The sequence below is a fragment of the Anas acuta genome, chromosome 3 (assembly GCF_963932015.1).
Source record: "Anas acuta chromosome 3, bAnaAcu1.1, whole genome shotgun sequence".
Classification (NCBI taxonomy): domain Eukaryota; kingdom Metazoa; phylum Chordata; class Aves; order Anseriformes; family Anatidae; genus Anas; species Anas acuta.
The window spans coordinates 53,710,380-53,734,699 of record NC_088981.1 but is presented as its reverse complement, the minus strand read 5'-3'; the positions used below and the strand labels follow the sequence as shown (position 1 = coordinate 53,734,699).

The window sequence follows — 24,320 nt, the reverse complement described above, 5'->3', positions numbered from 1 at the left end:
AGGGTGGTTGTGATCTGAACATCTCAGAATGCCATGTGTGACATATAAAACTGTCTGCTTAACTGAGATTACCTCTTAATAAAAGTATTTTAGGACTGAACTCCACTGGGCTTGATTCTTCTTGCCAAACGAGCAATAATCCTACCCATACATACAAGTTAATTGTATTACATGAGAGTAAAATTGGAACATTATTTTAGCCTGTCAAGGAGTACTTCTGCGTAGGCTCTACTAAGATGGAAAGTTGACAAAATGTTGCTTTGTTACAGCCTTTAATCTGTCTCTTAGACTCACAAAGCAAGCTGCTGCATGTTTCATACTGCATCTGCTTGCACGTTATTGGGCAGCAGCAGCACTACAACACAGAGATTAGGCCATTGCCTTCAAGACATTTAAAAAATTTTATTAACTCGTAGCTGAACTCAAGTAGAAATGATTAAATCTACAGCTGTAGCTTAATGGAAACAAACTATTACTCTTCTCAAGGAAAACAAAGTCTTCCCTTTTATTATTGTTCAGGTGGTGACCCATTCTTCTGGAGTCCTTGAGCTTCACATGAAGAAGCATGGCTTTAAAATGGAAGCTGGTCAGTATATCTTTCTGCAGTGCTCATCGGTGTCATCGCTGGAGTGGCACCCCTTCACCCTCACCTCAGCTCCTGAGGAAGACTTCTTCAGTGTTCACATCAGGGTGGCTGGGGACTGGACTGCAGCCCTCTTCAAGGCCTTTGGAGCAGAGGAAAAAGCTTTCAAGGAGTTGTGGATGTTACCAAGGTTTGAATATCAAACAATACATTTTAAAATATTAATTTTATATTTTAAAATAAATTTTAACATTTTTAATTTCAATTAATTCTGTGGATGTTCCCTATGGCACTGTATTAGATCATAGTTCTGGATCCAGAAATATGCCATTATGGTAATAAATAAATAAATAAATACAGTCATGAGCTTAGTCCAGTAGCTATCAAGAAGACCTGATGAATGATCCAAGATTGAAAGTCCATATTGATATCTATATCATTATTGCTATCATCCAAATCTTCACCACCTATATCTGTAGATATCCATTTTGATAGAGGGGTACTTGTGAACTAAATTAAAATAACCTTAGAAGATATCTGCTAGATTTTTACTTGGATGCTTCTGTTCTGGCACACAGCTCCTGTCATCCACATGTCAAGTTTACCTCTTTGGGTTACATAGATATTTGGTGGCTGCAGAAACCTCTGACTGAACCTTATTTCTTTCTAGCAGTCTCTCTCAACTCTGTCTCTGATGCCCAAATCCTGTCCTAATGTATAAAAGTTATTGATATTTATATTCTGTATGTGGCATCTTAATCCAAGCGAAATGTTGATCCTTCTTTGTTGCAAACAGCAGGGATCTGCTGAAGTTAATGGAGCCATCCTGACTTACACCTGCTAAATATCTGGCTCTACATGTGATGGATTCAAACCATTTAGCTACTCACAGCCATAGTGGAGTTTTTCACCACAGAAAACAGTCCAGCACAACAGAGGATCATTTCAATTGCAGGGGAATGTGTAGGGTCTGCCACTGAAGTGACTACTTCTCCCCCTAAGAAAATTGCTTTTGATGAGGTGGTTCCAGTAAAACTAAACAGCAAAAGGCACTTGTTTAACCACATTTATATAATTTAGTGGGACTTGGATGCTAGTGAGCTTTCCCCTAAAAAGCTTATGGATGCCATTAAGCTCCAGAGGCAAAAAGACTGTGGGGGCAGAGAAGAAAGTCTAGCGTGTTCCTTGCATTATCAGTTAATAAGAATTAGAAATGAAAGTTGAGCCTTTGTTAAAGGCAACTGGAATGAGAATTATGCTATTTCAGCAGAACTGGAGCACAAATGGCCCAAAGTGATTGACAGCTAATGTAAGGGGGAAAGAGAAAAATGTTATCAAATGTTGCTGGCCATAATACAGCATTGAAATAAACAGCACTGTCATATATAAAACCTCTTCTTTATAATCTTGTTAGGCTGCCTAATACCACAGTCCAGTTGCTTTCTTCAAATATATTAAAAAGATTATTTCAATAATTAAGCTAGCAATAAAGCAAAAAACAAGTCTTTTTTACATTTTTCTATATCTAAAGATAAATACCAAACTGGTAGCTACAGTCAAAAATACCATTTTGCAGAAACCAAGCAGAAGACAAAAGACATTTAGCAACTGAATGATAAGGTAAGGTTCTAAAAACAAAGCATGCATACTGCAATTAATAAAGGAATACTAAAAGAAAATATACATGTATCCAAAATATATTTGTAATAGGAACAGCCTATATCCTTATTTTCTAGTCCTCTCTTGGCATACACAAATGAAATATATTTTTTGTTACTTTGTTTACTATCTTCCTACCTTCCAGCATACTCTCTGGTTCAAATGAATGGGTTGTATAGTTCAGTTTCTCTTTCCCTGCCTTCTTGGAAATCTTTGTAAGCTAAGCTCTCTAGTTTCTGCACAGCAAGGCATTCAAACCAATGATGGGATCTCTGTCACCTGGTGATTTAGGAACATACTGACAAGACAAATACCTGTAAGGAATGATTTAGATATAATTCTGGTTTATAGCATACTGACAAATTAAATAATCTCTTGAAATTCCTTCCAGATCAATTTCTTCTCAATCTACTAACAATAATGAGAATTGCTACCAAGCCTACATTGAACTACGTAGAACATTTTGCATATATAACCTAAATCATTCCTGTTTTACAAGAAATGTTGAGTGCTCAAAAAGCACAGGGCTTGACAGTAATCTGAATAATGACATATATTAAAAATAATTTATTTTGTTTATATCTGAGGCCAGATTTTCAAAAGTTATCCCTGAGTTGCTGTTTCATTTGCTACTGCAATTGCAGAGCATTTGGAATACTGAAATTAAAACAAGCCATGTGACAAGTATGAATGAAAGGGAGAACATTTGCTAGGACTTCAAGTACATTTCAGGAAAACAACAATCAGGTTTCAGATCCGTTGTGTCCCTATATTGATGTGTACTGTTGCTTGGTGATCCTACTTTCCTTTCCTGTTAAAACACTTAATTGTCCCCATGTCTGCATATTTGTTCATACTGTTGAAACTGAACTTTTAAGATGATTTATGCAAGAAAGAGCACAAAACATCAGAAAATCTGAAAGAAGGAGAAAAGGACATTTTTCTGAAGACTTGGTGTTAGATTGTGAAACAATCTTCTAGAGCAGTTACATTATTTAAAGACAGACTAGACAGAGCACTCCAAAGCACAGTGTGTATTTACATTTCATGTTTCTAGAGGAAATAATCAGATTATTTAATAATCTTTTTCATCTCTAATGTTGATCAAAATGAATGTTACAACATCAGCAACATTGATTATAGTGGCTAGCAATATAAATAAGTGTTTCTCCTTGCAAATTTCACCTCTATGTCAGATACTAAGTACAGTATTATTGCCAAAAATGAATTTCTGAAATATTAGTTGTTCTGAAAGAGCCGAGAAAATATTATTTTCCTTGCATATGATGACCTCTTTTTGTTTTCTCTTTTATTACTTTAATACGTAAGGAGAACTTTTCAAAATGATTAATATAATCAGTTTGTCTTTACTTTGATATATACAATACAGAAAATAAAGCTCTAAAACAGGATGCTTTTCAGTAATTCATAATTAAATATGCAAATTCCTCAGCTAAATTTGGACATGCAATTATATGACTAATCACATTTCAGAAAGCCAGAAAATTGCAATTGCATGCTTAAATAGATGGCCAGGCCCCAAACCCACATGGGTGCTCTTGTTCTCTCATCTCAGAAAAAAACAGTTGCTTTGCTATTAAATGACACCCAATGAAAATTAAATGTGTTTGTATGGGTTATTCACATGCCAACTTAGGCACATCATTCCTCTTTTATTTTAACAGAAGCTCAATTTTGAAAACACGTAGCCCAACACATTTTAACTTTTCTGTCACTTTATACTTTGCTGACCCCTGACTAAATGTTTCCTTGCTGTAGACTGGCTGTGGATGGACCATATGGATCTGCAACCACAGATGTTTTTCACTACAGAGTGAGTGTGTGCATTGCAGCAGGGATAGGAGTCACACCATTTGCTTCTATTTTAAAATCCATTTGGTACAAGTGCTGCAATCCTAACACAGTACTGGCGCTGCAGAAGGTAGGTGGGAAAGTTTATCACTCCATTAAAAAACTCCACAAATAAGCCAATTGTGCCAGGGCAGAGGGGCAATTCAGAGCTGGAGACTCATTTGAGTGCTATAACCTGCCCACAGTCATATAACCTAACACAGTCATTCACTTTCCAGATGCTTCAGGAGCCGTTGTGTGGTAAGGTCTATCAAATTCTCTGTCATTTCCTGAGGAATTAAGTAGCCCTAGTTGCAGTGTTTTTAGTAAAAGCTGAAGAATAAGATTTTCCATAGAAATTGGAGACAAATGCAAAATGTCTTTCATAACTAGACTGAAATAGAGAGAGCTAGAAGACAAGATTTTCTTCTTTCCTATAAAACAAATCTTGCAGGGTCATTTCAGGGGGCCCTGATGACAGCACTTGCTCCTTGTCCAGCCACAAGCTTCACGCGGGCCCTTGGGGTGCCTGTCCTTATCCAAAACACTGCTTTCAGCAACCACTAGCTGCTTTTCTCATCTTGCAGAATCAGAGGGACATTAGCAGGCAAGAAGGAATGAAAAAAGGCATTTAAGCTCTAGATGAGATTCATATATCAAGATGCATATTGCTGCCTGTAAACCACTTTAATTATTTCATTGAAAAAATATACTGTGGGCTCTAAGTCATGGATGGCACCAATTAACGTAACAAACTCTTGATGGGAGAACTTGTTATACATCTTCCGCTAAAGAATAGTGTGGCTGCACAGAAAGAAGACAGGTGAAGAAGAGAACGGGTGAGGCAGGTGAGGGATAAGAGGGTAACAGAGAAAAAAAATCAGCGTTAAACATGTTCTTTGCTATCTACCATGGCAAGTGGTAACTTTCAGATCTTACAGCTTCCTTTAGCTCTTTTTTTCAATATAAAAGCTGAATCAGGAACTGTTCGACATTTCACTTTTAAGGACAGATGTTGAAATTGCATTGGAGTGGACAGATCTCTGAGAGGGTCAGTACATACGGAGCTGATTGTGGGGCCAAGGGGCTGATTTTTCTAAATGAAAGAGTGTTAAAGCTGGCATCTTAATGACAAGCTGCCACGGAGAAAGCGTCTGGGATTTTAGCAACTGAGGAGTTGAGGACAGGTTCAAATTGCCAGGGGGGATCTTTGAGGCAGAAAAAGCTGTGAGAAAGGAGGGAAATAAAAATGAAAATATGTGCTAGATGTGAAAAGTGTACTTGCAAACATTCCCATTGTACCAGAATGATTATTTCCAGTGGAGGGAGAGCTACATATATGCATAGATGTGTTACAAATGTATATTTCACATATTATATATGCAAACATTTAAAATTGTTATTATTATCATTGCTGTCATTGTCTTAAGGGGAAAAGAACTGAATTTAAATATACTTTGAGAGAATAGTATACCTCAGGGTGTTCATCCATAGCTCAGGGAGAATATTGGGTAAGTGAGTCTACAAGGAAAATTGTATGGTGCATTCTGCCACAGTTTTCATCTATAGAGTTCCACTTTTTGAATTCCCGTGAAATACAAAAGTATAATGATTTCTGTATGTTCTTTCCCTATGTCTTGTTTTCCTTATTGGTGCAGTGGGAATAGCAATGCTTATTTTTCACAGGTGTTATAAGGCTAAACTTCATCACTGTTTGTAAAGTACCTTGAAAGCCTGGATGAAAGGTTCTGGGGGAAGTTCACAGCATTCTTAAAAAAAAAAAAAAAAAAAAAAAGTCATATTGTCGAGAACGATTATTTATCTCCCCTCTGTTGGTTAAAACCTTCCACTTGTGGTATAATTACAAATAATTTAATCTTCCTCAAAGTATTCAGCACTCTCTGCCATGATGAGTACCATAGAAATATCTATTAAGGAAATAAATAAGAGGTTTTTCTTTTTTTAACAGCTTCATTTTGATTTGAGTACAGCTATCATTATGCTTATTGAACTAATATTTCTTAGTGTTGCCCACATACAGTTGAGATATAAATACTCATAGCTTCCATAATGTCTGCAGCTGTATAACTTTAAAAAAATAATTAAATAAATAAAACCCAGCAAATCAAAATGAGTACACATTTATCTAATTGATTCTTCACAATTAAGTAGCCTTAGAGCCTTCATTTGCCCATCATTCTTTGTGATGAGGAAGGGAACTGCTACTAGTTATGGCTGGAAAGTTTCTACTGGCTGTAGTTAAGCAAAAAATATCTTTTTTTTTTCACGTTAGTGATATAATTTTTCAGACCAAATGCTGTTGAAATTGATTAAATTGTACAGATACATCAGATGCAAATTTTAGCAAACATCTACTTTCTACTTTTACCCTACATAAGGACATAAGAAAGAGTCTCACCAAAGACCCATCTAGCTCTATGTCATTTCTCCAACAGTGGCTGTTTATGGATGCCATGGGAAAAATGTACAGAATGAAAAATCATACAGTGATATTTCTTTGTTGTACACTTTCTTGCCTTTGAGCAACTTGCAGTTCTGTAATGACTTGTTACAAGAGCTGCCTCTCTGTGTTTAATAACCCTTAATAGATTTTTCTTCCATGACTTTTTCTAATTGCTTTTTAAACCCATGTAGACTTTTGACAACTACAGAATATCATGGAAGTAGGTTCAACAGCAGCCCAACTACTCATTGCTAAAATACCCTCTACCATATTCTTTGAGACTGACCATACCTATCTGAGGTAACCTTCTGCTTTAAAGTACACCCCGGTCCATGAGTTCCTCAGTATAACATTTTGGCCTGAAAAACTGGGCTTACTTATCAAAGGTGACCTCAGCTGTCTTTGAGAGAAGTTTTGGCTTCTTGCATCAGATGTAGGGGTACGAATTCTAGTCTCATCCTGCACTTATATTAAAGGTTGCCTGCTGCCACCATAGCTCCAGGTCAATGCCCTGTTATGCATGCCCCTGGCTGCCAGTACTGCTGCACCTTGCCTGTAGAGGCCCAGTGGCTGAGGCAGATCTCTGATCTTTTTTGATGTGCTATGGGCAGCATGGCTTATCCAGGAGCAGGAGGGGTTTTTCAAGGAGGTGTCCAGCTGCAGATACAGGAAGGCTTTGCAGTGAGCAGTCTCATGTCTAAGGGGGAGCAGCAAGATCCAGGGATGAAGGTGTCTCTCTGACAGCCCTGGCCTCATCACCTTTTACACCTCATTGGTGGAAAGATGGCTTTGCTCAGAGCCACAGCTCCCCTTCTGTCTTCAGGGAGCAGAGAGAAACAGACAGATGGTCACCAACAGATAATTATTAATGACTTTCTGCGTGATGGAAGATGATTTACACAGTGTATTCTTTCACCTTCCAGGAAAGAAGTATCTGAGCTTTTCCTTGTCTGTTGTACAAAATTAAGAATAGGGGAAAATGAATAATAAATATGCATGCATTGCAAGGGAGTAGAATATTATAGAAATATAGAAATAAGCGACTACTCAAGCCCTTGCATTACATTTCTGATTAATAGCAATACTGTGTCTAACTCAATTTGCAAAAAGAGCACTTGGAAAATTTAAGACAGTTTACTTGGGCAAGCCATCAAGCTGATGAATGTAGTTGATGGGGGTAGGGTGGGTGGAGACTAATGAATCATAAATCTAAAACAGATTTTAAGGGTTCTAAATAATTGCAGTCAGTTAATATTATCAGGCTTAGAAGAAAAATATAGGATTCAGAATAATTGTTTAATTATAGAAATGCACTGATTCTGGTCTTATTCTAATTTTAATAAGGATGAATTTTATGGTGTGTTTATTGTATTTTAATTATATATGTAATATGCTGTGCTACGTTATGGGCACTCCGTGTAAAGAAAGGAAGACTCCTTCATAAACAGCATTTATTTTAACATATTATACTGGAAGTCCTCCTTGATCTAAAGGAAGAGAAAACCTTTTATCCATAGGCCAGCCCTCTTCAGTAGCTCTTTTCTTTCTAAGATTATAGTCATGGCTGAAAATACCTTTTATAATGACAATCTTTCTTCATTAGCCAATGTTCTCCACTGCTAACATGAAAATTAGAGGCAGTGCAATGGATACAGCTTCAGCAGAACTGTAACAGCAATGAGTTTAAGGAATTTCTGCAGCTTCAGAAAGTGATATCCTTTCTCAAGAGGATTGTGCCAGAGGCAGCTTGACCTAATTCGGTCGAACTGGCTGTTACCGTGACAGCTAGGTCTGTAACCAGCTAAAACCACTCCTTCAAGTTCCACAGCCCAATATTCTGGAAAGTATTTTTGCATTTCCAAGACCACATTGTCTCAGCTCATCAGCTGTCTTTTCTTCCTTCTTCCCTGAACGTGCTTGGAACCCAGTCCTGCCCACTTGCTCCCAGTTGCTACCCTGAACACAGTTCATTATTCATTTAGGAGCATATGCCTCCTCTCCACACACACATACTACAGATATATTTCCATAAAATGAACTGCTGAAAAGGCTTGAGAAATAAGATGATCAAATAGAGACTGAGAGAAGAAATTTCTCACTACAAATCAACAGCCACAGTGTGATACAGACTGACAGCACTCCATGGCCTCATTTTCAAGGTGCAGTGGATGTGAAACAAGCAGGGACTTCATGATTCATCCACAAAATAATAAATAAATTAAGCTTAAGGTTATAAATTATATATTTCTGTTAATTTAAAATAATGCTGTTGTTAGTCACAAAAATGAAATGCTATGAAGTCAGTGCTTGCTTTTTCCTCATAACCTATGTCAGTGTAAATCAGCAATGAACCCATGTAAAGCATTATTTAAAGTAAAACATTAAAACAGAATAGGAAAAAGCAAACAGCAAAGATAGTTGGTACTAACATTCAGCAGACAGTCCTGTTCCTGGGCAGTAAAAATACCCTACTTAACCTTGAATGATTTATCTCTGCTTACTAGGCTCATACTTCATTTATATTTCTTATAGAAACCACAGATGGTCCCTTACGGCATGCTCAGATCTAGGAAACATCTCAAATTACTGTTAGCCTCTTTCACCAAATCTCCAGTGAAGTGCGGTATTACCACATTTTTCTCCCACCACCTTACCAGAAATCTGACAACTTGCTATATTAAAACGTTGGGAAATGTCTTTATAGCTTCCTGGTTTCTCCTCCGATTTTTCACTTCAGAAATGTCTAATATGCATCTTTAGCTCATTGATCCTATGGAAAAGATCTATAATTTCCAAATTTTCCGACCTCCCCAGAGTGATCATCTTGGGGACAGACCTTCTAGATTACATTTTATACTGAGATATAATAAAAAACAGAAGGGCCTGGTGAGCACAAATGGAGATGTGTTGGAGGAAATTAAGAGATTTTGCAACAATATAAAAAAATCATAGTCACAATAAAAATAGTGCCAGCCATCCCATCATTATAAATTTATAGTTTATATTATATAAGTTTATAGGGGACTTCCATGTCATTCCTTTTTAATCTGAGTTTGTGTATTTCTAAGCTTCTTCCATGTTTGTGAAGTATCCCTTTTGAGGCATTATATAAATTACACTCAAAATTACATTGTCCAGAGAGAACCACTGAGCTGTTGAAATGACTGACAACAGTCGGTCTTTGAGTCTTTGACAAAGAAGTGCACAGAACAAGCACTCTCTCCATCACTGGATTTTCCTGATCCTGCTTCCTGGTGAGCAGAGGAACTATGAAATTTAGGAACGCTGGGTTCTACCCCAGCATTTTAGGAAGAAAATTATGTGTAGCAAATATGACCCTATGTTCTCTTTCCAAATTGTTGATGTCCTGATCTTTTTAAGATCTCATCACTGGTTTCTTGTCTCATCTCTGGTTCCAGTCCCACTCCATGTGCCTTGGATGTTTCATTACCTCTGAGTTTCTCACTGGTCTGTTTTCCAAGAGTTGCAGTAACTCTTCTCAAATTTCTGGCCACAATTTATTTTTATCTTTATTTTTATCTTTATTTCTGTATTTTTTAATACAATTTTATTTTATGTCAGTCCCAATTTTCTCTACACTAATTATCTTTGTTTACCTCTTTACCTTTTCCATGATATTTTTGTCTTATCCTTTTGCCATTATACCACAAAGATACAAACATCTTGCATCTTTGCAAGATGCTGGTCTTTTGCCTCATGCTGGTCTGGAGAAGCATCCATTTCCCCAAAGGTAAAATTTACATTAGCTGAACACATATCCTAAGCATGCAATGGGGCTATAAATAATTGAGGAAGAACTTCTAGGTCTTGCAGTTAGGCTTCAAAAATTCTCCACTCAGTATATGCAGAACATCTCACCACAGAAGCTTGGACATCAGGTATCATTTTTGGAAGGACATAATGGCCTTGGAGATGTGTGCTCAAGACTCTTGACTGAGAGACCTTATATTGCTTCCAGATGGTTGTCCCTGCATGCAGCTGTGCCTGGCATACAGGGTATTTCAAGGTCTGCTGCTCTCTGTTTGAATGTAATGATGGATTGCATTAGCATGGCAAGAGCTCCAGAACTTAAGTAATAAGAATAGCAATCAATTTGTGTGTATATATATGCATATATATTATATATAAATGGTATATATAATTGTGGTTCATTTGTGCTTCATGGCAGTGGCTGGGCAGACACCAAGTGCTATCCCGAGTGGTTCAGGAATTCCCCTTCTTGTCCTGTGCACAGCAGAATGAGCTTGAGACAATGGACTTAGATGAAATGAGGTGATGGGCGACACTGCCAGATACCTTCACAGCTCAGCATTTGACTGATTAGTGGAGGAGGTTTCCAGGTGGGAATTTCCAACTGTTTTGAAGACTCCCCGAGGCAGCTCCTGCTCTGCCTAATCCAGCTGTATGTTTTAGTGTGTTGATTAAGATCCTGGGAGATAAATCTCACAGGTTCTGAGACTCCACACATGGTTCCAGATGAAGATTTGATTCACTTGTACATGGATAACACACTTGCAAATAAACAGTTCCAGCAGAAACTGTTCCTGCAGAAATGGTCATGCAGGACAGTCTTTTATACATAGTTAATTAGTTTAAAAATGCTTTGTATGTAGGTAAGATAATTGATCACAATAGATCATGTGCGTGCTGGAGTGGTCCCAGAGGTCCCTGGGCCACCTGGATTTAAGTATTGAGCTGAACAGGGATTTAGGGGAGTCTCACCTGATCCAGCTGAAGATACCACAATGAGGACTCTTGAAATAGAAACATGCATCATCATATGGACAGTGACTGACCATCTGGTTTGAACAATCTGATTCCCTATTCAAGCATTACCCTGTGCCAAGATCCCAGCAAATACAGGACAACTTGATCCCAGCCTCTAATTTCTGCCTGGGAAACAAAGCTTTAATAGTAGGCTCTCCAATCCAGCCTACAACATTAAAAATAAAATAAAATAAAATAAAATAAAATAAAATAAAATAAAATAAAATAAAATAAAATAAAATAAAATAAAATAAAATAAAATAAAATAAAATAAAATAAAATAAAATAAAAATACAGCATATGGAAGATGAAACTAGAGAAATTTAGAGGAAAAAAAAAGTGTAAATTTTTCATAGAGAGGAGGTCTTTAATCAATAGAAAACAAAATCATGGGATTGCAGTTCATTAGACCCCTGTGGCAACTTTAAAGTTACAGTTTAATGTTTTTCTAGAAATTATATGCTCCAAATTAAAAAAGACATAAATTAAAAAATCTAGGGACATTCTGTAGACTTTTTTTATATAGGGTATTTAACTTGAAGTACATAGCTAATACCTTTTGACCACATCAACTGTCAACCTATGGTACAAAGTCTTGAGAAACAAGAATTCCTTTCTTCAGTGCTGAGTAAAATTGAAATTCCCTGTTCATCATAACCAAAAATCAATGCAAAGTTTCAAAGGATTTCAAGCGATTTGCAAGAAATGCAGGATTAGGTACTCTTAGTTAAAGGTGTACTGGCAGGAGAAATTGGGAAACTTGTGCACTGCCTAGCTTCACTGACACGTGAATCAATCTTCAGTCAATCATTAAGATGAAAATGAATGAATGAATGAATTTATTTATTTATTTTAATTACAGAGCCTCTTCATCATCAAAATGATGTGTGATTCTGTTTAAATTTACAGTGGAGAAGAGTCACACACGCTGTGGTTAATGACTTGAGCTTATCATTAGGAAGTTTTATTGAAAGTTCTCTTCTTGCTTAATCTCTTTACTTTTATCTGACAGGTTTATTTTTACTGGATCTGTCGAGACCCATCAGCATTCGAGTGGTTTGCTGATCTTCTGTTCCTTTTGGAAACAAAAATGGCTGAAAAAGGGAAAAATGATTTTCTAAGTTATCATATATTTCTTACTGGTTGGGATGAAAGTCAGGTAATGATGAAACTCTTATGAGTCTGAGTTAATGTACCTTGCTTTTCCAGTATGGTAACATATGGAATAGGAACAGATGAATGAATGATGGATGAAACAGAGAGACAAAGAACTGTAAATATAAAGACACCAGACTGTCTGTTTCCATTTCCATCTCACATTTAGAAAACCAGGAACAGAGAAAGCAAGCCGGTGATCCCTCCAGTCCAGTCTCTTTTCCTGGGCAGCCCTGCCTACCAGGTGTTTCAAACACAAGTGCAGAGAGCCTTTTGGGAGCTTGTAAAGGGACATTTTGTCCATGTTTTTGGAACATCCTTTAAATAGATTATAGCATATTTACACTGAAATATGGAGGGTTGTATAAAAAGCATTGGTTTTGTTTACTCATTATTTACTATAATTTTTGTTGTTCACATATATGTCCAGTACACTTTTGAATCCTGCTGCATTCATAACATTCTGACAACAAACTCTATGGACTGATTTATGTTGTTTGAAAAGATATTTTCTCTGACTGAGTTTAAATTCATGATTTTATAATTTCAAGTTGTCATCCCACCTTGAGGTACTTAATCCTTAGACTGTGTGGCTTTTATTCAACTTCTTTAGTCTTTACCTAAACCTAAAAGAGTTGATTTTCTCTTTCTGTATTTTTTTTAACTGATCTCTCAGATCACACTATGATCAGAGTTAGGCACCTGCCAGAAAATCTCTCACAGAAAAGTCTTTGCTCTACTATTTTATTTCCTGCTGCCTCTACTGAATACTGAATACAAGGACTGTCTACTAAAGATTAAAAATCAGATTTCAGAAATCTTTCCCCTTGCTGTTTACCACAAAAAAAAAAAAAAAAAAAAAAAAAAAAAAAAAAAAAAAAAAAAAAATTCTGCCTTCTTCAGGGATTTGATCATGTAACGAGGTATGTGTAAAAAAATGTATTCAGAAAAATCTCTTCCGATCATGGATAGTGAAGTACAGTAGTCATAGAAGTAAGGAGTAAAGCAATCCTAGAAGTCCCTACTCTGCATTACCAATAACATGAGGTATTACCTAAAATCAGTTTTGAAAGAAGTTATTCATGAACCTAACAAAACACAAAGCTGCCCTCATCTCTTAGCTGTCAACATCTCACTTCCCTCTTGGGCAAATATCAGACCAAAAGTCAGGTAGGCAGACAACTATTCTTGCTGAGATGCCTGACTCTCCTCAATTATGTGCTCCACACATTTCTGAAGTCTCTCCTTCCCTTCAAACCCCTTTGTCCAGTCTCCTGTCAGCACTGCTATGTTATCTGGTGCTGCTGGTTAGGTGATATAGAAAGATCCTTGGAGTTGTGCTGCCTCCACTACACTGGTACTGCTTTTGCTCCCAGAGTCCCTCAGCACTCCACCTCCAAAGGGCTAGGGCAGTAAAGGATTGTTTTTCAGTGGCTGCTTCTCAAGCAAAGCCCAAGAGCAGCTGTGCTTCGTAACTGCTCCCACTTCTTCAGAGATCCACAGAGCTCCCTCTTCTTATAGGCCTTCTTTACTGTCAGGAAATTCTAGTTCATCACTCATCATAGTTTGAAATTCATCTCCACTAATATTTGGATGATGCTTAACTTTACTTCATATTGAAATTAAGTAAATTTACATCTTCTAGTGCACCTTCCACTTCTGGAGGGTGTTTACCCCCAAACCCAAGCCCCCCACAGACATAAGTTTTTTTCAGTGTCTCAGGCTCTTTGTATATTCTTTCTTGGTGTTGGATGGCCAAACAGATATGGCACAGGTCTGTCTCTTCCTGGATAAGAAACTAAGTTTCAGCCTATTGTTTCTTATAATGCTCTTTAGATTCTTCATTAACACTGTGAGCTATACAAAGGACTGACACCAAAAACCCTGAAAAAGTTCCACTTGATGTGAACCGAAATACCCCCTTTGCTCAGTGGCACAATTTTGCTGTAAGCAATTCAAATATCCTACGTTGTTCCCTGCCTCCCACTCCTACCAAATACCTTGTTTTTGTTTTTCTTAGAATCTTCCAAGCCCTCTGTGACACTGGCCCAAACTAACAAGGAGTTTTTGTAAGCTCTTGTGACAAATGCACTTGACAAGAATAATAGATTTGTTAATCAACACGGAAGACTCATAACACTCATTAGCATGAGAAATATACAATATTAGCATGAAATAGATCTAAATTTCAGCAGCCACTTCTGAAAGAGATGATAGTGGCCTGAACTAAATGCAAAGCCCATTTTTTAACTTAGTCTTCTTCCAGTAATTTCTCGACAGTTATAGTAACAGCGATATAACAGTAATGAAAACAACTGTATTACTCCTACACAATAGCAGCACAATTAAGAGAAATGGTGGGTTTGTTGTTATATCTAGTGGTACTCAGATAGCATGGAAATGGGTGTAGCATAAGAACTGAGGGACAGTAACTGTCCATGAAAATCAGGATTTGTTTTCTTGGCACTGACACATGCAGCTCACTCAGATCAGTGCTTCACCTGAGCTGATCTAATTTCTGCACCTGCCTTCATGCCAGGAGAAGATAAAATACTCAGGGTTTTACCCCCACAGAGCCGATACATCCATGACTATCTTCTGGTACATCAGCAGCACAATGGTCAGGACATACCAAGAGTCCCTAAGGTGCATGTAGTTTCTAATATTTATTGTCAAATTCTGTCTCAATACACTTTTATTTTTTCCTTTTCCTAAACTCCAACTTGGCCTTAAAGCAGTGACTGTCACTGTCACTGCAGAGAATGAAGTGTAGGGTGTGATATTCAAAAACTGAGAAGAAGTTTAGGAATCTTGCCTGTAAAAGTGTCATTGGCACTTAGGTCCAGATAGTAAAAACAGATTTAATCCCAACTCATTTCAAATGTTTGTCTCAAGAAACTGAAAACCTTCGAGGTCATGGGCACTTCTTGAGTACCCCTACTCTCCTCTCCTCCCCACTCCTTTCCTCTCCTCTCCTCATTGCCATTTGATAATTACAGTTTTCTTTCTTATTAATACTTCTGTCTTTCACTGAGAAGCTGTATTACTGCTTTCTCCTATTACTTGGAGTATACACTGTTGATTCTAAAATGATTATCTTGTGAATTTGCCTTTAGGCTACTCACATAGCCCTACATTATGATGACAAGATGGATGTAATTACTGGTTTGAGACAGAAGACCTTCTATGGAAGGCCAAACTGGGACAATGAGTTCAAGCAGCTAGCCGAAAAACATCCTAGGTAAGGCAGGTTGGCTTCTAACCTTGTTAGGTAACTTGTCTCTCAGCATAAACAGTGGGAGGAGGGGAGGGCAAACCTTTCTAAATGACCCTTTTAAAATAATTTAGTTTTTTTTAGCTGTGTGGAAAGAAGATTTATGCTTAATGAAGCTTTTAATGAAGAAATCTCGGAAAGAGAATGCCAATAAAATCTAATTTTTGGACAAGAAAATCTAATATTTAGAAGTATTTCAATATCCTGGCCTTTGTCCAGATATAATTGAAACACACAATCCAATTACTGTTCTGCACAAAGGACAAAGTAGCATTAATTTCCCTTGAAGATGGTTATTAAAGAGATAAACTGTGATTTTTTTCTTATGATGTCAAGGATATGTTTGTTCCCTGAACATATTTGGCTACTCTTGCAAGACTATGCTGTTCTGTTATTAGTTCATCTCTGCTGGCAAAGACAGTTCATTTGAACTTGGTGGATTCGCTAGTGGTCTGAGAAAAGCTTCTTTGTTCCTGAAAGTCTTTGAAGCAAGAATTTGAAATATTTTTGTGTTCAGCGGTAGAAAATTCCAGAATCTTTGGGACCCTTTATGATTTCCAAAGATTTACCTGCTAATGCAAAATAAAGGCTTGCACTTGGGAGACAGAGATACAAAAAGGAAAAAGAAGAAAACTTTTTTTTTAAAGATGAGAAAGCTGAAAAGGAGTAGATCAAAGAGAAAACAGTAAGCTACAAGAATACCATAAAATTACAAAAATAACAGTAATACAGAAACCACTTGATAGAGGTCAAAATAAATACAATAAGGAAATAAGGGAAGTTTAAAAATAGAAAGAGGCCAAGGGTAGAAAATATGATTTCTGAAAGACCTTTTATAGGGGTTCTACAGCAAAAACAGAGCTTTTTAAAGTTATAGCTGAAACATAATAATTTTGTTACTTTTTTAAGAACAGCTGAGAAAAGTATGGTTTTCTAATGCTCAGGGAAGGAGATGGGTATTAACTTTCTGTACTGGGTCTTGTGATATATCCTTAGAAAGCCAGTGCTCAAGCAACAGAAAAATCTGTATTTGCTTCTGAACCTAGATGCACATGTTGATGGTCAACTTTGAACCTGTTAAGGAAAACACTGCATGAAATATACACTACTTGTGCACACTGAATCAAAAAAACACCCTACCTTTTCTTGCTCTGAGTTACGGAAAGTTCAAGAGGTGAAGAAACTTGAGAGTTTCTACTGTAGGATGGAACAATCAATTTGTATGAACTAACTAAATTTTAGGTTGCTGCATCGAGGTCCAACAAGTTTCCCATGGTGCAAGAGTGTCTTTTTGCGGATTAGCAGGAATATACCACTCAGGTGGAACCTGAGTGCAGTCAAGAACTAGAGCAGTATGGGGGGGACTACAACTTTGGCACCAAAATCAGATCTACAGCCACAGCTTTACAGGAGCAAACTTTTTGAAACACACTGTCACTTGTCATTTACATTGTGCTTAAGCAGAATCAGCTTCCCCCAGTAGCACAGCAGGTGTGCATCTGTGTGCACCTATATACATGTATATACATGTATGTTTAAAAGAATGTGTGTACTTAAAAGCAAACTCTTTATAGCCCTTTGCAGCAAGAAAACAGGTTTCCAGTACCTTTTAACATACATGTGCACTTATGAACACAACTGTTGGTTACAATGGTCATGTTCTTGTTATTTATGAGAACTATTTACCTTATTTATTTATTTATTTATTTTTTAAAAAAAAATTAGCCATCAGTATTAAAATTCAACAACAACAACAACAAAAACCTCAGAAACAAGTGAACATTTTATGCATTTTTAGGGGAAAAAAAAAACAACAAAAACATTTATTCATCTGGAAAAAAGCACTGAACGTTTTCAGCCCAAGCAGTGTGTTTGTTTGTCTGAATTAAAAAAAAAAAAAAAAAAAAGCACGACAATCAAAACCAAAGAACTACAATTCAAAATAATTTGTGACCTCTAATATAGCAATCCAAATAAATTAAGCAATATGACATAATAAACACTGAAGTATTAAAATAATTATACTGTAATACTTTGTGACAGTAACACAAAACTTTTCAAATGTATTTCTCAAAAAGCCATTTCAAAAGATACAAACAAATCTGGAGGCTGTCAAAAAGTGCAGTTTATCTATTTATTCTGCTGCTTTTATGTTTTTTGTTGTTATTGTGATTACAGCAACAGCATTGGAGTATTCTTCTGTGGACCCAAGACTCTCTCTAAGATCCTTCAAAAGATGTGCAGCTCCTATTCATCAGTTGATCCAAGAGGAGCTCAGTTTCACTACAATGAAGAAAGTTTCTAGGCTGTACCTCTCAATTCTGTAATAGGTATTACCAAGTTGTGCATTTTTCCTCACCTTCTCCGGTCCTCTTCCCATTCTGCAGTCCAGATGTTGAGAACTGTAAATTGAAGCAGCTGCACTGACTTCAGCAGAAAAATGCCAACTAAAGTTTTGGACCCTAGCCTAAACTAAAGTTTTGGGTCCTTAGCCTTTCCTTCAAAGAACTGAAGGGCTGATTCTTCATTGCTTAGTCAATGATGCTGTGAATCCAAGCACACCTCTGTGAAAACAAATACAAATCACTACGCTTTATAAATCACATTCAAATCACTAAACTTTAAAGAAAAAGGTGCAAGAAAAATGGCCATTTAGATCTGTATGTTGCTATTGTGTATGATCAAACTACTACTGCAGGCAATACTATCATTCCTGCTGTTTAAATCATGCCCAGTCGTTCAAAGCATTTTCCTTCCTGGTGTTCTGAACTTGCACTTCTAGTCTCCTACTGAGCCACATCTACATTGTCTTTTGTGCCATAGAAATAGTGTTTAAATATACACTTCCTAATAAATTCCTTTTGACCTACCAAAGCAGGCACCGTTTAAACCTGTCATTTCTGCAGTGATACTGGTGGTGCATGCAATAATATAATATTTTCTGAAGGTTAAGTAGACTCCAGAAATTTTTGTTGTCAGCAAATGGATCTCCTGAGACAGGCAGCTGAAACTGAGGGAATAAGTAACAGGTGTCTTTTAAATGCCACACTGCTTCACGGGCATTGAAGAACAGGCTTTAAAATATACAGGTTCAAAGATTCAGAGATATCACAGGGTGTCTGAGGTGGGAAGGGACCTCTGGAGGTTTTGGGTCATGTATCCCTTCTTCCACGTCTTCTGCACTTCTTTTGTTTTGTTTTGTTTTTCTTTATGAGAGCCTTGTTCATCCATGCAGGCCTCCTACCACCTTTGTTGGACATCCTCCACAGCCAGATGGATCATTTTTGAGCTTGGAGGAGGTGATTCTCAAAAATCATCCAATTATATGGATTTCTCTTTTCTTCAGGACCTTACATGGGATCCTTCCAAGCAGGTCCCTACCAGAGTCTACTCTCCTGAAGCTTAGAGTTGTGATTTGCCTTGTATCTCTCTCTCTCTGGATCCTGAACTCCACCATCTCATGGTCACTGCAGTCAAGGCTGCCATGAACCTTTACATACTTGACCTGGTTTGTAAGTGTGAGCTCCAGCAGATTGCCTGCCTTAATTAGATCCTCAAACACCTTCATAAGTAAGCCATCATCACTGTGCTCCAGAAATCACATGAATTGCTTGGTCCCTGTCATGTCCCTCCAGCAGATATCAGTGTGGTTCAAGTTCCCTATGAGGACCAAAACATGTGAACATGAGACTTCTATTTGCCTGAAGAAGGTCTCATCTGCTTCTTCTTTATTAGGTAGTTTGTAGCAGACGCCCACCACGACATAACCCACATTGGTCTGCCCACAAATCTTGACCAGCTCTCAGCTGGCTTCTCAACCATCCCTAGGCTGAGCTCCATGCATTCCTGCTGCTCTCTCACGTACAGGACAGCTGCCCTCCTCAGCATCCCAGCCTGTCCTTCCTAAAGAGCCTGTAGCCATCCACTGCTGCTCTACAATCAAGTGAATTGTCCCACCATGTTCCTATATTCCCAATGAGATCACAGCCCTTCAATGGTATGCAAACCTCTAATTCTTCCTCTGTCCCCTCTATGCCATGTGTGTTAGTGTACAGCACTTTAGAGAGGCATCTTGTCATGTGGGTTTTCCAGAGAAGGTATGAGAACTTCCTTCACCATGTTGTCCTGCAGACACTTGCTTGTTTGCGTGCATATTCTTGCAGTGGGCCTCCTTCTGCCCTGTTTTGATGATTACAGCACCTCTCCTGTTCACATCATCCTGCACACTTGGACAACTGTGTTTCCTCACTTGGTCATCGGCCAACCACTCCCTACCATTGTTCCTAGTCTAAAATTCTCCTCACAGGCTGGCCAGCATATGGGCCTTTGCCCACTGCAGGCAGATCCCATGTTTTCCTAGGAGTCCTCGATCCTCGAAGGGGGATTGGTCGTGTAAGCCACCTCCCTGTTGTCAACACCAGCTGCACAAACAGATACCGACTTTCAGGATCCATCCCCAAGTTCTGCATCACATCGAAAAGCCTTTTGGTTGGTTGGTTATTCAACAAAGTCTGCAGATGGGGGAGGAACTGTATTTGCATGCCATTTCATCACATGCCAAGCCTTGAGAATGGTGCATCTGAAATGCACCCATACCTATATCACTGCCTAGTGTTTTTAGTGTTCTTATTTGCATTTCTCCTGTTTCAGTTTGTCTTGTAACTGATCCAGCCTTTCCTCACAGGTCACAGACTGTTACCCAGAACCGATTTTGTTCTCTGTTATGCTGAGAGGTAGTTATGAAACAATAAGTCATTTTTAATCTCTGCAGACCTTCTGAGGTGGCTGCTAGGAGTCCAGACATACAGTTCAGGCCAGCTACTGAGCTGTCTGACAACCATGTGGCAAAGAAACTAGCCAGGGGCCAGCAGTCCCTGGAGTCACATCTTCTAATGTGGTGGGACTAGTGTAAAGTTTTGCATGCCACAGTATGGTGCTGTCGCCAAGAGACAACTGTCTCCAGCTAGTTAGGTTAGCCAGCCTTGCGGCACATTGTGTGTCAAAGTGATGAAACTATGGCCTTCGGAAGACCCCAGTCTTTACTCCCACCTTCTAATGTCTCTTATTGGCACAACAGCTGCTATTGTGTAGTTCCTGTCCTCCAAAAGAGGTGCTTCCCTCGCAGCTTTGCATTGCTCATCCTCCAAGTCTACCTGAATGTATCATTACTGCCTTTCAAGACCTGATGTTGTCTTGCACCTTCAAGTACTATTTGTACTTATCTTTGTGACTTCAGCACTGTTAAGTATGTGGAACATCAGATAGCTTTAGAAGGATAGGGGGAAACAAAATAAAAAATGTGGGACTCATGTAAGCTAGAAAACCATGGAAAATATTTCCTTACTTTGCTCCCCCAGCACAGAAAGTTAAAGAAAATCTACACCCAAATTGGCCTGAGGTGTAGTGAAGTTCACTGGGATCACATAATGCATTTACTCAGCGACACAATAAAGGTGGGAGGTAGAAAACATCCTGTGTATATCTTGAATAAGATGAATGACAACATTATATATGTACACTTATACATATACGCACGGGAAATGCCCACTAGAGGTGACATAGCTTTATAGACAAAAGAAACAATAATAAAAATTATGTCACAGAGGACTACAAGATTATTTTATATCTTTTCTATTGGAGGTTAATGGTATGTGTGAACTGAGCTTGATCTACAAGATACGGTTGTATTATTATTAAGTTTAGGGCAATGCATCTTTATTTTAAAATTGTTGAAGTTTTCTTAAACGCCTGCCTGTGTGAAATGATTAATGTGGTGCATACTGTGTAGCAGTAGAGTGAGTGGAGAATTAGAGCCTCTGCCAGTTCACCTAGAGGCATTTATCTTTTATTTTTTCCCTGGTGCCCGTGCTGAGCCTCAGGGTAAGCTGACACATTTTTTAATATAAATTAAGCTTCTTTTTTTTTATGTGCGTTGAAAATCTTGAAGGAAATGAGAAATGTGTGTAGGCACCAATACCAGCTGCCATTGCATGAAAGAAAGAGGTGACAATTTCCTGCAGATTCTGAATGATTGTTTTAATGGGGTTGGATCGGAGGTAACAAGCACAAAGATATTGTGCTGCCAGAAAAACAGGATCTGTTCTCCCCCTAGCCTCATGCAACAAGATGTAACATTTAGCTTCTGGCTCAACATGGCATCTCTTCACTGCTTTGATTTATTCCCACTTTTGCAAATCACTGTGGTATGCTACAGGAGATGCATTTAGAGCCCTTGTTATAGTTCATTGAGTAGCACTGCTGTTATCGCCACCAGAGGAGAATTTCACATGTATCAGGACTGAGTGACCTAGAATAAAAGAAAAATAATAATAATAATAATAAAAAAGAAGTGGGAAGGTTTGTTGGACTAGGATGAAACTGCATTTAGGTTGAATGAAAATCCCTTTATTACAAATATAATTTAAATCAAAATGGAAACTAGGAAGATTTGGCTTCCTGCCTTGTTTTGAATAACACTGAGCACACAGCAGCTATGATAATATGAGTGCATATGTAATGACTCTATTATTATGTTTATATATGGAAACATCATTCACTGTCATGGAAAATGAAACATATCTTCATGGATTTGTCCGTTCAGCTTCTTCAGCAGGAAGTGTTCAGCACTGTGTAGGAAAATAGTAGTAAATAAAATATAGTCATAACAACACAAGCTGATCACATCCTGTGACAGAAAACTAATCATAGACAAGGATCATAAATACACAGATCAATTATTTTGGCTCTAACAATAAAAATAATGGTATTACAATAAGAGTTGTGTTATGATAATTTAAGCTTGATCACTAGTAAGCATAAGTTGAAATATATTTTTTATGTTTTGGGCTCTCCTCCTTTCTCCCTCCCTCAAAGTTACACATGTAGTAGAAATTATTTAAGCAAGTGTGTGTCTTAGGTTAAACTGGAACCACCACTTTTAACAGGATGTCTGTCATATGGGACATGTACCATACCATTACAAAGATCTCCTGCTTCTTTCCTGCTTTCAGATGTAATAAAAGGGTTCAGAGGAAATGTTAACTGCAAAAAAAGTGCAAAACTTTTCAAATGTTTGAGTATTTCTGATTAGCAGGAGATCTTATGAGAACTGCCTTAAAGGCAGCTCAGCCACTCTGGAAAAGTAATAAACTTAAATGACATGGTAGCTTTATAATCCCAGCAGGTCAACAATTTCAGTGATTTATTTATTTATTTATTTATATTTTTGAGGGGGAATCACCTGAATTCCTTCAGGAACAGTGAAAAGGCAAAGAAAAATGTGACACTGCTTCCACGCAGCTCGCCCTATGAGTACCAAAAGCTAAAATAAAATGTGCATTTGGGGAATGCAAACCCATGGTGGTCAAAGCTGTATAGCAGGAGATAGCCCAGAAGGTGCATGACCACGTGCAGCAAAGGCTAATTGTCCCCAGGCCATTCTCTCTTCTCTTGACACTTGTTAGACAAATGCCAGGCACAAATCTGCCTTGGTCATGGGAGACAAGACCTCACAGGTGGAGGGCAATCTACCAGGGACCTGCCTAAACCTTCAGAGTGCTGAAAACTGTCTGAGCTGAGGCTTTCTTCCATCAGTCAGGGTATCTGTTCTATAGCAGCAATTCCATCTCCTTCTGTCTGATCATTTAATTGTCTGAGAAATTCTGCACTTCTACATCTGTGAAATAAAATCAGGTGTCCATTACATTAAAGCTGCAGACAGGAACAGAAACATATCCCAGGAATGCCTTCTTACATGTTGCTGAACGTGTTCAAACAAGAGCGAACTGATGACCTGTGCTTTGAAACTCTAGCCAGATAGTCCATTTAACATGAGTCTTCTTGACCTTCAACAAATCTTGTCTTACAGTGGAAAAAGAAAAAAAAAAAAAAAACTCATTTGCACAATGGTTTTAATGTATGTGAACAAATGTGTTAATTGACATGGAAACATACCTTTTCTCCTATCAAAAGCAAGGAAGGACTAAAAGGCTTAAGCATTACTATCCTTTCAGAATACATAGAAACAAACAAAAGTTGTATAGTATAATGAACCACTCAAACAAGCATATTTCAAAGGCCAGCTGCTTCAAATATTTGCAACTATTATTTCTAAACAATAATGACTTCTAACATGGTAAGACATTTATATTCATTGAGGATAAAAGCCCTGAGCCTGCCAATACTTACACATGTGCTCTACTAACTTCAAACAATCTTTTTACTGTCCTAGAGGACTAAATATGGTTCCCTTTGAAGCTCATGCATAGAAGACTGATGTCAGGCTGAAGGTTGGGTCCGGAAGGCTGATCTGTATTATTCAGCTATTAAACTACTGGACTGTCTTGATTCTTGGGTAGAGATTGTTTCTCTGGTGCAGTAATTCTGAATATGAAAGACAATTTACAATCATGTTTGCCTTAAGGTACACAGATAAGATTGCATTTATGCACTTTAATAAAAGACCTGGTTTTCAGTGGTCTTGTAGCTTCTTGTAAGGAAAAAATGTGCCTGTTCAGAGAGTTTTCCTCTTTTTTTTCCTGTTTTTT

General features: G+C 37.8%; 1 protein-coding gene across 2 annotated transcripts in view; it reads left to right on the top strand.

The window, feature by feature from the left end:
- Window positions 1-22,932, top strand: part of NOX3 (NADPH oxidase 3) — a 44,784-nt gene extending 21,852 nt beyond the window's left edge. For both annotated transcript variants that reach the window (XM_068677167.1, XM_068677168.1), the window contains exons 9-13: window positions 520-773; window positions 4,022-4,184; window positions 12,358-12,504; window positions 15,617-15,741; window positions 17,953-22,932. In XM_068677167.1, the coding sequence (XP_068533268.1) occupies window positions 520-773; window positions 4,022-4,184; window positions 12,358-12,504; window positions 15,617-15,741; window positions 17,953-18,079 (816 nt within the window). In that variant the 3' untranslated portion in view covers window positions 18,080-22,932. The remainder of the gene's footprint in view (window positions 1-519; window positions 774-4,021; window positions 4,185-12,357; window positions 12,505-15,616; window positions 15,742-17,952) is intronic.
- The last annotated feature ends 1,388 nt before the right edge of the window (window positions 22,933-24,320 follow it).